General features: G+C 45.9%; 2 protein-coding genes across 9 annotated transcripts; both read right to left on the bottom strand.

Moving 5' to 3' along the window:
* Window positions 1–1,079: 1,079 nt before the first annotated feature.
* On the bottom strand, window positions 1,080–4,317 carry LOC128771647 (type-4 ice-structuring protein-like). The gene is made up of 4 exons (XM_053887193.1): window positions 2,731–4,317; window positions 2,223–2,294; window positions 1,432–1,582; window positions 1,080–1,362 (listed from the first exon to the last, which is right to left on the bottom strand). Exons 2-4 carry the CDS (start codon window positions 2,269–2,271, stop codon window positions 1,101–1,103), a joined length of 462 nt encoding a protein of 153 aa, XP_053743168.1. The 5' UTR covers window positions 2,272–2,294; window positions 2,731–4,317; the 3' UTR covers window positions 1,080–1,100.
* Window positions 4,318–4,456: 139 nt separating this feature from the next.
* On the bottom strand, window positions 4,457–14,091 carry pex5 (peroxisomal biogenesis factor 5). 8 transcript variants are annotated; one of them, XM_053887185.1, is made up of 17 exons: window positions 13,992–14,091; window positions 10,455–10,611; window positions 10,157–10,195; window positions 9,967–10,084; window positions 9,742–9,888; window positions 9,512–9,596; window positions 9,181–9,271; window positions 8,899–9,021; window positions 7,903–8,016; window positions 7,596–7,727; window positions 7,333–7,452; window positions 7,125–7,268; window positions 6,975–7,045; window positions 6,682–6,897; window positions 6,442–6,607; window positions 6,222–6,379; window positions 4,457–5,913 (listed from the first exon to the last, which is right to left on the bottom strand). In XM_053887185.1, the coding sequence occupies exons 2-17, from the start codon at window positions 10,566–10,568 to the stop codon at window positions 5,667–5,669; spliced, it is 2,085 nt and encodes a 694-aa protein (XP_053743160.1). In that variant the 5' UTR covers window positions 10,569–10,611; window positions 13,992–14,091; the 3' UTR covers window positions 4,457–5,666. The 8 variants fall into 8 exon arrangements, with proteins under 8 accessions (XP_053743160.1, XP_053743158.1, XP_053743161.1 ...); XM_053887183.1 differs by having other exon boundaries at window positions 13,861–14,055; XM_053887186.1 differs by having other exon boundaries at window positions 7,596–7,679; window positions 13,861–14,055.
* Between the last annotated feature and the right edge of the window lie 14 nt (window positions 14,092–14,105).

Below are 14,105 nucleotides of genomic sequence, written 5' to 3'. Positions count from 1 at the left end.
GAATGTATGTATATTTCACAACCGTATTTAAAGTTCAACAGGTGAATAAAATGTCATCATGTTTGCACCTGTCTCTCAAACTCCACAAGTGGGACAGCAGGAATGCTGACTCAGCACTCAGTGTTTGATCTCCAAGGCTCATCATTTTACTTCATTTAGAAGGAAAGGTTCGTCCCTTATTTTCCTTGAGGAGGTTCACAATATAACCCGGATCAGAGCAAGAACGCACCTCCAGTCCGGAGGCGACGCTCTCGGCTGGGTGGCTCAGGTTCAAATCCAAGTCAGGAATCTTCATTTTCACAGTGATGGCACTGTGTAAAAAAATCCCCTCCAAAAACAAGAATATATCGATATATTTCAAGGCACTTTTACCTTGAAAAAGGTGAAAAATGAAGTGGTAGAACAAGAACAAGTCGCTCCGTCCTGCTTCACTTGGTGAATTGAATCAAGTGAGAGAATACATTTGGACTATAAAAAAAAAAAAACAACAACCAAATAAACTTGGAAAGATTTGGGGTTTTTGCGGTGCACATGGCAGATGATGCTATTCCTGATGAAGTCAGGGAAGAAAAATTCCAGTCTAAAGCCATTCAAGTCCGTCCCTGCTAACCTTCCCTCAGTCACCATGTATTCACACGCTCCGCGACCCACTTCCTGGAAATCTTCCCGAATGGAAATTATTTGTGACATCTGAACATATTTATCGCTCTACACACAGGGAGGCCATAACATTATGACCTCCAGGCTCTGTGGATTAAGAAAAACATTCAGTCCGGGTCCCAGATTTCAAGTGGGACGGCACGAGCATTGGTGTAAAATGCGCTTGATGAGCAGAAATTGTTTACGAACGAATGTTTGCAAGCGTTTCTGCGAGGGTCTTGAGCAGATCAATGTGAGCAGGCATGTGACGGACGGGAGTCATCGATACCAGACGGACCAGTTCATCAGCCCATATTGAGCGATGCCAATGTTGAAGCTCCATTTGGTATTGATTCCACTGAATTCTGCAATGAATTGCTCGGCGTGTGGCCGCTGCCTGATAACGGAGGCGGAGTAAGGAAACGATAACGGTCCTCAAATGTTTTTATTGACGGGAGAACCTACTGGGGGGGCAGCAGGGCCTTGGTCTGCTCGGCCACCTGCCTGAAGAAGTCCATCATGGAGTCGGTCAGAGGCTTGACCTGGGCCTGCACGCTGTCCGTCAGGGGCTGGACCTGAGCGTTGAGGTTCTCCGTCAGCGGCTTGGTCAGCTCCTCGATGTTGGCGATGAAGGGTTTGACCTGCTGCTGCAGCTTGGCCGCCTCAGCCTGGACCTTCTCCACCAGAGGCTGGATCTTGGTTCTGCTCTCTGTGGCGTAGCTCCTGCGAGCAGAGGAAACATCAGCCATGGACGACAGACAAACAGCCAGAGTGTGACGGAGCTATACTCACTGGGCGGTGCCGGTCACCTCCAGGGCCTTCACCTTCTCCACCATCTCCAGCGTGGCGCTGTTGAAGGTCGCCGACATGTCCTTGATCAGCTGAGTGATTCTGTCCACCTCGGACTGGACGTCACGTTTTGCCAGCGACACGCACTCAGTGCCTGGAACCCACAAGACACAAGTCGGACATGAGCAAAGATGGTGGAGGGGTTCACCAGTGAAGGAACCATGAAGGCAGAGCAGTGAGCAGTCATGAGGACTCAGGATCCACCTCACAGAGATGATGTGAGTCAGCAATACATTATGCAACTAAATCAGCAAAAACATCAATGCTACTGTCACAACATAACACACCAGAACTGGCACCGGAGGCTTGCTAACAAAAGGAATACTATCACAACAAGTATTTACATGTAAGAATACTTATCATAATCGACACCAAGTGGGGTACATCAGGTACCGTCACTTTGTTTTATTCTACTTTTGCTGGTTGAGAGTGAAAATAAAAAAAGAGATAAGTCAAAATATAGATTGCATCGTAAACTTGACTCTATTGCAGGATCATAGACAATCGACGATATTGTCGATAATCCTACAGATATGTGAGCGCCTGGAAACGTTCAGTAAACTAAGACGTTGTGATAAAAGGTGTTGCAATTGCAACAGATGTTTTCATATTCAGCACACTTTTAAACACGACCATCTATAATAAAACAGATGTGAATATAAGGTCGTCTGTAGCCATAACATTATGACCACTGATCTTATTCTCTTATTTCTGTGTGAATGAAAGGGCCGTACCGTGGAAGAGTGCCAGGATGGCGACAAGGGCGACGATGGAGAATTTCATGGCTGCAGACGTGTGAGATCAAGCTGGAGAGGAAACGTGATGAGGAAGTCAAACCACAGGATAGAACTCACTGCCACCAGTTTGCTGTCAGAAAAGCTAAAAACACAGGGCCGAAGGTGAAAACTACAAGTTCTTCACTCATAAAAGAAAATGAGTTAAATCGTCTTAAGTACGTGGAAAGGGTTGCAATAAAAAATATATAAAATTCCAGTGTCTGCATTTTGATCACAGAGAGAGCTACCATGACCCAGGTCAGGTTATCAACACACACTACTTGTGTTCAAAACTACACAATACATACAATACACAATTATCGGAATAACAGCAAAACAAAAAGAAAAAAAAAGGAACAATATCTTCCAGCTAAATTAAAGATATCTAGCATCTGCTCCTGAACAACATGCAAGAAAAGCAAAAATTAAAAACATGGAAAAAAGTGAGGACTGGCAAGTCACCTACCTGAACTCTGGGGTTCTTCTTGTGACCCTTGTCTGGGAGCCACAGTCATTTATACCGTCAGAGGAGGATGAGCCACTCAGAGCTTATCTTGATCCAATCACCTGCGACAGCGACTCATGGTCCAAAGTTTCAGCACTTTGTTAGGAGTCCTTTTTTTGTGTGTAAATAGTTGCATTGCTGAGATTTAAGATAGACAAAGCGCAAATCAACACAAACAGAAAACACTAAACCAAATGATAAAAGGTCAAAATGGATACAAAAGTTGATCATGAGACATTTTTGTCTTTTGTGTGAGATTTTAAAAAAGTCCTGCAAATAGTGCGACACCAAGTTTTGTGATCTTCAGAGAGAAAAATGTGATATTCATAAACTGAAAACACTATTATGAAATAAATGTAATAAATAATAAACAAGTGTTCAAATGTTTTTTGAACAAGATTAGAATGTCACAATAAAACTAAACAAAACTGTGGGGAAAATATAAAAATAGCCGAGATTTCAACCAAAAAGGTCAAAATGATGCGACAGAAAACTGAATTATGAATATGTTAGATTCATAAAATGAAGTCACAGTTGAGAAATGTTTCTGAAAAGCGAGAAGAGAAATTGAATCAAGAGACAGAGGGATCAAAGGTCATAGTCCTGACAGAGAGCAGACAGTCACTTGATCAGAGATTCAAGGCAGAATAAAGGACTGATTAAATCAACAGAGCTGATGAGCTGTGTTTGTCTCACACAGCAGTCACGTGACCGACTGACGGAACTCTGGTATACACACACGCATATCTTCTATTCCGCTTCCATTTTGAACGTGATTCATCATAATTCTTGCTTTTTAAAACGCACCGGTAATAACGAATAGCTACTGTCACGGTTTCTATTAATTAAGTCATTGTTTTATCCTTTTTTTAAAGCGTTAAAAGTCACAATTATCGAATTAAGTGTCACTACCAATGAAAGAAGCGGCTGTTAGAGCCGACATGAAGCCACAGCTGACTCACTAACTGAAGCTTAACTCAGTTTTTCTCACATGCGGCATTCACAACGTCGTCTAGCAGCGCCCTCTTCTGGAGCTACTGGAGAACAGAAGCGTTTAACAAAAGCCACTCACTCACTCAGTTAGGTTCTTATTTAACAGACAGGAATTCAAATCTTCCTTTCCGCGTGCTACTTTTGGAAATATACAACTGACACTGTGCTCAGAGTTGTTTGACTTCAGCATCACGTCAAGACTCCAGGGCGGTTTGTGAGATTAAAAATGTTAAATAAAAGCTGGAGGATCGCTTGTTGGCGAAACACGGATTTGAAAAACACACAGAAAAGCTGTTACAAAGTCTCTACAGAGACCGATATAGTTATAGGAAGGACTGTGATCATGTAGTGCGAATTTGCGCCCCCAGTTGGAGGAATTGCTGTATTTCTTCTCTCTGTCATTTCAGAGTATTACATCCAAATATATGAACCTAATATAGTACAAACATAGAAACTGGAAATCAAATACCCTTTGGCCTTCAGTAGCATAGCTTCACTCATCCTTCCTTGTAAAATGTCTGCTCTCTAGTAGAAACGACCACAACAAACCCCTCTCGAGCTCCATAAACATCAACATAAAGACCATGTTGGCACAGAGATGCATCTGCAGATGAGGGTTTTGCTGTTGTGAAAGGGAGCGATGAGATGAAAGCGTGCGGCTGCTGGCTGCAGGGTCACAGTGCAACAGCAGGCATCTGGGAAACAAAGCTTTATTGCTGAACATGATGTTGGACGTCGGGATGTGATGACGAACCCGAGCACGATTATTTTACAACACAAACCGGAGAGTTATCTTACAATAAAAAGAGGTGGGGGATGGGCCAACGTTAGTACTCGCATCAGACAAAGCATGGCTGAGGCCCCGGCTGACCCACACACACCTGAGCAGGCAGGCCTTCATGGTCCGTGTTTGCTAAAGGAGAAACAAGCTGCAGCAGCGACTGTCCAGTCCATGCATCACAGAAAGATCAAACATTTGAAGTTGGTTATTGAAATAAAGAATGCACCATGAGATCCTAGCATTTCCTTCAGGTTTGATGGGAAAATACACGTCGAGAATTAAAAGACGAATGAACAACAATGCAATAAGTTTCATTATTGTTGGCATGGAAGAAGAAAAATGCAATGTTTGCTTCAATATCACACACGTGTGAAAAACTGGTCATTTCTTTGTGTAATTCATGTTTTTAATCTGTAAAAAACATCTGTAAAAGATAGGTCTTTTTTGAAATTGACATTTTGGGTGTGTTATTGTGTCCTGAAACAAATAAATGTCTTATAATAAGTAGATATGTTTTTGATATAGGTGATCATTTTCAGGGTTTTTTGCTCATATAAATGTTCATCATTACTATTTTAAAACTTGTATATTTTATATTCAACTACTGAGAAGTGACTTTTTAAAAGTAACATTCATGTTATTATATATTATTTATTCCTCAATGAAAATATTTAAGGTGCACTTTTGTTACTTAAATTAAAATCAGGAAAATTATCTCTCAGGAACATGAGGTGTATACGCCATATTTTTTAAATTATATTGTAGTCAATGAATTTTATTTCTATGTTGCTGTGTTGTTCTCTTTCCTATCGCGGCGGCTTCTTCTCCTCTTGGATGTGAAATGACCTGAACAACAGTCCGTGGAAGTTTCCACTTCAGATGGAATCAAACCGACATTGGCTTGTAACTGAGACACCAATGTAAACAAATGTCAAGGGGCTAACCAGGTCAGGAGGTGAGCAGCCATGATGCCAGTCTCCCCAGGTTCTTGATAAATAATAAAAGGCCGTGTTTCACCACCTGCAGAACAGTCGGTCCGCCTGGCGGTTCTTCACTCAGTCCTTGAACATTCGCCTCCATGTAAGGCGCACTCACACTCGATGACCCCTCCCCCGGCCGGCCCTCATTCGGTACTGCCCTCCGGTTCCCTCTGGCAGAAGTGAGCCAGCAGTGTGTCCAAGTCCCGGCGGTCGGCGGCGGGGTACAGTGCGGTCTCGCCCATCATGCTCAGGGCCATGCGCAGTGTGGACCAGATGTTGTCGGACATCACAGCAGCGGCCGCGCCCCCGGGTCCCTTTGCCGCGGTGGCTCGGTCACCAGCCGCCTGTCGCTGCAGAGACAGGGCCTCGATGAAGTGCTCCACCGCCTCCCTGAGGAGGAAGGAGGACACATGGATCAAGCACTCGGGAGTCACATCCAAGAAGGGTCTCCAGAAGAAAGCCTGATGTTCCTTAGTTCACACTGAGAATTGGCCATATTGGCCATACCACCACTAAAATGAAAAAAAAAAGCTTCAGAAGCTGAGTGGGTCGGTAACATGTACTTGCTGTCATTTAAATAGGTTTAAATTCCAGCTATTTCTAATCTTCAAATCTTGAAAACTAGGACCCAAAATGGAGCAAAATTGGGTCATTACTTCCTGATGAAGTCCCATCTAATAAAGGTGTTGTCGTCTCACCTGTGAGCTCCCAGGTTCACACAGCTGATTCCCAGATTGTACCGGCTGCGGACAAAGCCCGGCTGCAATTCCAGGGCTCTTCTGTAGGCGGCGACGGCCTCCTCCGAGCGACTGCCATTTGCTAGCGTGGCGCCCAGCTTGTTCCACAGCAGGTAGTCCTGGCCGGGGAAGAGAGTGTGAGGGGGTGGGGCCGGACTCGCTGTGGCGTGCCCTCTCTCACCTGTGGCGTGACGGAGAGTGCGGCGGAGAAGCAGTCCACCGCCTTGTCGTACTCGCCACTGAGGTTGAAGAGGACGCCGAGTCCGCACTGCAGCTGAGGATCCACCTGAGAGGAGTCTGCGTTGGCGGCTCTTAGGAACATGGACTGGACGTCAGTGAACAAGGACCTGTTCAGAGGAGGCGGGAGAATGTTTCAGACAGGGCTGGATGAGTCAGCAGGCGGGCCTGTTGCGGCGCTCACTCCGGCAGCAGCGAGCCGAAGCGCTCCCTCTCCTTCTCGCCAGCTTCGGTGGCGTCCCTCTGCAGCTCGTCCTGCTGCAGCACGCCGCGGTACTTGGGGTTGTGTTTGATCCAGTCGCGCAGTGTCTCGCAGGCTTGCCGGTGCAGAGACTCGTTGGTGAAGCTGACGGCCAGAGCCATGAGTGCCGTCAGGTTGTCGCTCTTCAACTCCAGACATCTGCGACCAGACGGACGGCTGCATCAAACACTAATCTCCTTGAATGAAAAGGTCACGTCGGCTGTCAGACTCCTGACCTGCGCAGGGCGCTGATGGCAGCAAACTCCTGTTCATTTTCTGCTTGGCAGGTTCCCAGATATTGCCACGCCTGTGGGTCAGACACAGACAGCCGAGTCAGCAGGGCCTTGAGAGAGGACGGTGCAGGAGTTGGCAACCAAGAGTCCCACCAGCTGGTTTTCCGGTTCTTTCTGAACGGCACTTTCGAAGAAGCGAACAGCTCCAGGAATGTCGCCCGCCTCCATCCTCTTCACTCCCTCCGTCAGCGGGTCTGGGTGGCTCAGGTACGGGTTCTCCTCCTCAAACTGGTAACCCTGAGAGGTGACAGCACCTTCAGTCTCCTCAGGCCTCGCTCCGGATCGTCTCTCCTGCTGCTACCTTGTCGTAGGAGGTGGTCAGCAGCTGGTCAAACTCCGACAGCCACGGGTGGCTCTCTGCGTCCCTCTTGGCCATCTCCTCCCACTCCTCCTGCAGCTTCTCCCAGAAATCCACGTCACTCTGGTGAAGACAGAGACGTGTCAGCCATTGAAGGATCACTCGCTTGCACCCTCTGGTGGCCACCATCGTCACTACATATACAACAACACCGTCTTCTGCAGGTGTCACTGCTGGACTCAGGACTGGACTCCAACCATCCTCACCTCCACAGCAGCTTTGGCTTGTTGAAAATCAGGCCCCGTTGCTGCAAACTCATCCACCCAAGCTTCCGCTGACTCCTCAGACACCTGGAAATGAGGTGAGGAAGGAAAGAGGTTGGACTCAGGCGGCAAGTTCTGGAAGCGTTGGAGTGAGAGAAGTCAGGAAAAATCAGGGAGAAGATGAATGAAGGAGAGAAAAAAGGTGAACTGTGGAAAGACAAAACGTCCTCCTGCGCCGACGACCACGTCTCTCGGATGAACACTAAACACGGCGGAGGATGAGAACCTCTCACGACCACAGAGGTCCTACCTGCCTGACGACCTTGGCCCACTGCTCGGCCTGTTTAGCTTTAGTTAGCTCAATCTTCTCGTTCCGCTCAGGGGTCTCCAATGGAAGACTTCCTCCCCCTGTCTCTGTCAGGAACTAAGGCGGGAGGTGAGGAGGAGCGGCGGCAGGGAATGTTGTCGTGGAGGGATTGGAAGGAAACGGTGGAGAAGTGTGTGGAGATGAATGGCGGTTGTTAGTCGAGGGATGGAAAAGCCGGTTAGAAGGTTAGAAGAAAAAAGGAAGAGTAGGTGTCAGAAGGAAATGACGAGGAACAGAAAGTCACTACATGAGATTCGCATGCAAAAAGTCCACATAAAAGAAAGAAAAAAGGAAGATAATGTTTACGTTTAATTTGTCTTTCACTACTTTTGTTAGTCAAGTTTTGACCACAAATTTTAACAAACATTTTGTTCAGAAGTCAGAATTTCTCTGCTGTTTTGACATAAATATAATAATTTTTCTTAAATATCACACAAACTTTCCTTACGTTTCAGCAAATAGTATATCTATTAAAAATCAATTAGATAATATTATATAAATAAAAAATATAATGACAATATGGAGCATTATTTGAAATTATTTCATAAAAGAACGAAGAAAAAAATGACTTATATTGTGGATTTAAATGGTAAGAGTTTAAATCAGAATGACCTGAGTCTGGTTCTCCAAAATGGGCCCTTAAATAGACCACACGGCACAGATCACTACTGGACGAGCTCTATCATCATAGATTTTAAAAGCACCAGGCAGTTTTCATCACAATCCTGAGGAGATATTACTATCAATCAAAGTAACTTGGGTGAAACTACAGTTAAAACCAAGGACGAAAGTTCTTCACGTCAGAGTTGCTCTCCTCTGTACCACACCAGCACTGAGAGTAGAGTAACAGCCAGGGTTTGGTTTGCTTTGTGGAAAATGTGCATCAGAGCTGGCAGATGAGTCACTCGGGCTAGAGCGTTCTCTACTAGCGGCTCGTACCTGGTTGAGGTTGGAGGCCCAGTTCTGAGCTTCCTGGGCCTGAGCTTTATCTGTCAGCTGTTTGTCTGTCTTGCTCTCCACTGTGACACTGCCCTCGCCAATTTGTCTAATGAACCGCAGGAACTACATAAAACAAAAACAAACACTCGATTATTGCTGCGTGAATGGAGTGATGCCACAGAAAAACACGTCAGGTGGCAAAGTAAAGAAAAAAAAAAAAAAAACAGTGTGGCGACGGTAACGAAATGACCAGGTGGACTCCAACGCTCACTCCAAGCTCACCTCTGTGTTCTGTAACTTGGGGTCGGTGACCTTTGCCACAAGTTCATTGGCGGTTTGCTTGAGCTCCTCTGAGGCCTGATATTCTTTTGTCCTGTTAAAACACACACGAGCAAAGTGGATTGACAGATCACTTCTCCAGCCTGAAATTTAAATAACAGTTCTAAAAAGTGTGAAACGGCGGCACCTAGCGTACAAGGCGCGTAAAACGCTACCTTTGTTGAAAGCTATAGATCATTACAATAACAGTTAAAAAGAGGCAAAAGTAACTTCGGGGATTTCAGGGTTCGATGGCACACAACAGGGTCTGTATCGATCTTCTCTTCTGCCTCACCACTCGTTCTCTTTATCTCCCAGATCTCCCAGCCACAGCTTCTCCTCGGACTGCTCCAGATACTCCTCGGCCCATCGCCCGGGATCTGAGGCAATTAAGAAGCGCCCATGAGAGAGGTGGATGAATAGTACCACACCATCCATCATCTTCTAAAGCAGCTCTGGAGTGACAACCCTCGGCTCGTTGTTGTGACACGGTAAATGGAGCGAGTATTTATAGTCAGGCTCTACCTGCCGCCTCGGCAATAAACTCTTTAGTCCAGTCGGCGTCTGCGGCGTCTCCGAGAGCGATGAGCCCCGGTGCAGAAGCCGAGTCGGAGCTCGAGAGGAACTCTGCCGTCCAGTCTCCGGAGAGAGCCAGCGCCGCCACGTCGGGAGCTGAACCCGAAAACGCAGCCGATTAAAACGCCATGTTGGACAATAACTGCAGTCAGGACAGTAGAGCACCAAACACACCTCTCTGTGGAGCCTGTCTGAAGCTCTGCTGGTCGATCTGCTGCATCTCCTCCAACAGCTGACCCATGTCGAAGGTCTGCGGGGGTCTCGGCGGGGCCTGAAGGAACTCATTCACCAGCTGGAGTTCAGAGGACAAAACGGTTGAGGAAAGTTTCAGGACTGGGACACTACAGAGACGCTGTTGACTCACCTCTTCTTCAGTGGCTAGTTCAATGGGAGTTGGAGGAATCTGGCAAAACAATAAAAGCAATGACCAAAAAATAGAATATAGCATGAGGTGGATGAAAACCTTTGCTGGATTTTGCCACTTCTGTTCCGACTCTGCCACAAATTGTTGGTTAACTTTGAAGCCAAGCTAGCAAATGGGTGCACGCAGGGTTCCCGACTTAATCTTAGCCTGGACAGTTGCTAACACAGTTGCTAACACACTCCTCCCGTCCATCTCATCATTATGACTTGGTCAATCGTATCCGTCAAACCTTACTCACCGTCGGGGTGGAGCGGTGGCGCCACGCCCCTCCTTCCTGGGTCACATGGCCAGTCAGCTTCATGAGGGGGTTGGCTCCCCCGCAATCGGCCTCCACCAACTCCCGCATCGCCATGGCAACACAAGGATGGAGGGAACCTTGTAAGGCAAGTGGACAGCTGAGGGGAGACCAGCAGAGCCATGAGTTTGACCGCTCGCCTGAGAGAATCCCACACATCAGAGGGACCGGATTCTCTTCAAACAAACAACAATGATCAGATTTCATCATCCTTCTGTTTCTACAACTAAAGTCTACGTGTACTGAGCCATGTGTGCTGCTTGTTCCAGATCAGTGACTCGTGTTCAGGACTAGTTAATGCAACAGAAGCAGCAGCTGGTGCAGGACACATTGACTTCATGAGCAGAAGGAATGCTTGCAGGTTGATCCACCACCATCTTGTTTCACACTGCAGAGCCACAAGCTGTAAGAATTATCCCGATGACTGACTGTGGGGCTCTGGTCACTTCACAGGCTGATCCGGGGGAACATTCCTCCATGCTGCTTCATGCCACGTGACCAAATTCAGGCTCCATCTGCAGTTTTATGCTTTATTCCTTGAACCTTGAATAACAAGGACGTGAAAGCCAGAAGGCAAAAGCAGTCGCTCTGGACTTGGCCGAAATGGAAAGCAAATGAAACCGCTGGATGCGAATGAAGAGGCAAGTCTGGCTGAGCAGGTCCAGCTAGACAGTAAGAGATACCAGCGTTAAATTTTAATGAGCGCATTGATCACAACTGCTCATGCAACATCACAAGCACAGACCCGCTTTTCAAACACTAGCAACCAGAACACAGCAGCTCCCCAGGGCTGCTACTTTAGGTGGCACATCAGCTTGGTAGGCATGTCGCCATCTAAAGCTCAGAGCACTGACACGTCTACATTCTCACACCAAGTCCTCTTGGCGTCGTCAAAGGCAGGTGGTGAGCAAATTCCACTCAGCAAAACCTGTTCAGTTTACTGGACGTTCAAGTGAACCTAGAAAAAGTTAACAATGCTGAGCCGCTGTTTGTCCAGAAAACAACGTAGCTCAAGCCAAAAATGCGATCCTGAATAAGGTGCTGTTCCTGTTTCACCAGAAATAAAACCTGCGGAGCCTTTGTCTCCAAGTTCTGGACAAATATATTCCCATTTATAACACATGCGATGCCGCTCGCATGGTAAGCACAGGCCTCTGCCCATGCATTTGTCAGCAAAGCTGGTCTCACATCAGCACTCATCATCGCGACAAAAACCAAGCTAGTCTTCGGATCACTCACCCCAGAGAGCAAAAATCACAGCAGTGAAAGGAACCTGAACATCCATGGGATGGTGGAGCTCGGTACCCAGGAAATGAGGAAAAGCGCGGCTTCTGTGCAGCTCATCTCAGTGACCTACATCCGCGTCGAGGACAAACAGCTGACTCGGTTATCCACCGTGTCCGACTAAACTTCCCTGACCCCTGCAGAGATTTGTCATAACACCGACAGGTCCTATGTGTAGCCCTCTGTGTGCAGACGACAGCGCGGCGGTGATGTTGGCTTTCTACCGCCCCCTGGTGTTTCTGTCTCAGTCTCATCACGTCAAAACAGAACGATAAATTATGATGAAAAAAATGTTCAAAAGATAGATGTTTAGATATAGATTAGATTGGACGAGCTTTTCTTCTCACCAATAGGGAAATTAGATCTGAATATTATTATTATTTTGTGTCGAGTCAAAGTATGATCTCCCAAATGAAAAAGGAAATTGTGGCGAAAAATGTGCATAGAGATTTTGTGATCAATAAACAATGGTTAAAAAATAGTCTAAATAGACAACCTATGGCTATGTTTGATTTGATATGTCGATATTAATAAACAGTTGCAATAGTTTTAAAAAGTGACGTGAAAAAAATTAAACTCAAGGTCTAATATGGTATAAAGAAAGTAATGGATACAAAAAAATCTGAGTTTAAGAAGAAGAAAAAGAAACCGCCGAAAGAAGAGACAAACAAACCTCCAGCACAATTGGAGGAAACACCAACCATCTGGTTTGGATTTATTCAATTCCTAGAAGAGATTTAAATTCTGACATGAAGGTATATAGCGGTGGTTATTTGAGGTAAAGAATCTGGGCTGCGTAAAGATGCAATAGGCCAAAATGGTGCCTAGGATTTCACATTAGTGTAGTTCTAGCAGTTATGCATCTATAATGAAGGGTTGGTAATAAAAACCGGCTCAAGTTATTAAGTTAAAAAAGCAACTGTTATGATGTGACATGTTTGAAGGGAACTGGTAACTGGATGGACTAGATCGGGATCGCAATGAGCCAAATTCACTCATGTAAATCACACTAATGTGGTTTGTTAAGTCTGTTCGTTCCTAAGTCAATATTTGTTTCAGTTTATATTTGTACAAACAGGATGTTAACAAGTTTGAGTTTTTTTTCACTTCAGGTTGCAACAATGTTATAAGGCTTCGCTAACAATACAGTTTGGCATGAAGCCTCAAATCAGAGCCTGCAGTGCTCACTCGATGAAAACAAGGAACAAATCTAAAACCATGAGTGGGACAAGAAAAAAGGGGTTTCAAAACTGACAAAAATGAATGATTCATCTTGACACACAGCTTACAAGGTAGAAAAATGACTGAACGAGACACAGTCTTGCATAAAACGTGTAGAGATGAGAGGTTCAAAGGTCACACCAGCCAGCCAAGAATTCCTTCATGTCCTGCTTCAGGTCCATGAAAACGACATATAATTTTCAAACTGGAATAAAAGCTGCTGTCAATCCACATGCCTCACGTTTGCATCAATGGAATCCTTTGCAGAACTTTATATGTTGTTTGTCTGTATTCAAAACTAAAAAAAATATGCGTACACGCTGTGCGCATCACTACCTTGCTCACAGGCAGCCGAACACAGCAGAACTGATATATTAAAGTATCATCATGCATTTGTATTGTGCTGTTGTGATGATGTGGATCAGTCAGTAAGAGGATTACAGAAGAGGCATTAATAACTGCAACACACTGACAATGACACATGAACAGTTTGATGACGCCACTTGAAATTGCATGCTCGTGGAAAATGTGAGTTCAGTGCAGGCCGTGCATCACCAGAAAACCAATGGAACTGCAGTATTAAAGGCAGAAGCTGGAGGTTTCAGGTGCAGGCAGACGCTGCTGTCAAAGTTCATTAACAACCGGTCCATTGTTAAAAGCCAGCGTTTAGTTCAACAATGCTAACAAAATATTGCTCGGGTAAAAGCTTGCCTGGTGATTTCACGCGTCGAACACTAAGTTAAAGCGAGATTCGGAACACGGTTTTCCCCGCATGTAACAAAGCCAGTGTAGTAACTAGCGTTAGCTCGATGCTAATTGGCTAAACAGCATGATGTTCACTCACCGCTGGGAGAAGAACCGAACCGGACCGACCGTCCCTGATGACGTGCCCGCTAAACGTGTCAGTATATATATCCAGACCAGACCCCGAACCACCAGCTCCCACGGAGAACCTCTCGGAGCAGCGCCGCGTACCTTTATTTACCTTCCTCCTCCATGACCCACAAACCCTCAGCAACCAGCGCTTACGCCTGTTTCTGGTATTCTCGAATGAGGTTACGTCAGAATATACGAGGCTGCGCGCGAGAG

Source organism: Synchiropus splendidus, chromosome 15 (assembly GCF_027744825.2).
Source record: "Synchiropus splendidus isolate RoL2022-P1 chromosome 15, RoL_Sspl_1.0, whole genome shotgun sequence".
Lineage (NCBI taxonomy): Eukaryota > Metazoa > Chordata > Actinopteri > Syngnathiformes > Callionymidae > Synchiropus > Synchiropus splendidus.
The sequence above is the reverse complement of the archived record's forward strand: the minus strand, read 5'-3'. Positions and strand labels throughout refer to the sequence as shown.

What these genes read in the sequence shown, in the direction of transcription:
- LOC128771647 (XM_053887193.1), bottom strand. Translation starts at nt 2,271, where the DNA reads ATGAAATTCTCCATCGTCGCCCTTGTCGCCATCCTGGCACTCTTCCAC. An exon ending in CATCCTGGCACTCTTCCACG is followed by an intron (nt 1,583 to 2,222) that starts GTACGGCCCTTT and finishes TGTGGGTTCCAG; the next exon opens with GCACTGAGTGCGTGTCGCTG. An exon ending in GAGGTGACCGGCACCGCCCA is followed by an intron (nt 1,363 to 1,431) that starts GTGAGTATAGCT and finishes CTCTGCTCGCAG; the next exon opens with GAGCTACGCCACAGAGAGCA.
- pex5 (XM_053887185.1), bottom strand. Translation starts at nt 10,568, where the DNA reads ATGGCGATGCGGGAGTTGGTGGAGGCCGATTGCGGGGGAGCCAACCCC. An exon ending in GTTTATTGCCGAGGCGGCAG is followed by an intron (nt 9,597 to 9,741) that starts GTAGAGCCTGAC and finishes TAATTGCCTCAG; the next exon opens with ATCCCGGGCGATGGGCCGAG. An exon ending in GGGCCAAGGTCGTCAGGCAG is followed by an intron (nt 7,728 to 7,902) that starts GTAGGACCTCTG and finishes CAACGCTTCCAG; the next exon opens with AACTTGCCGCCTGAGTCCAA.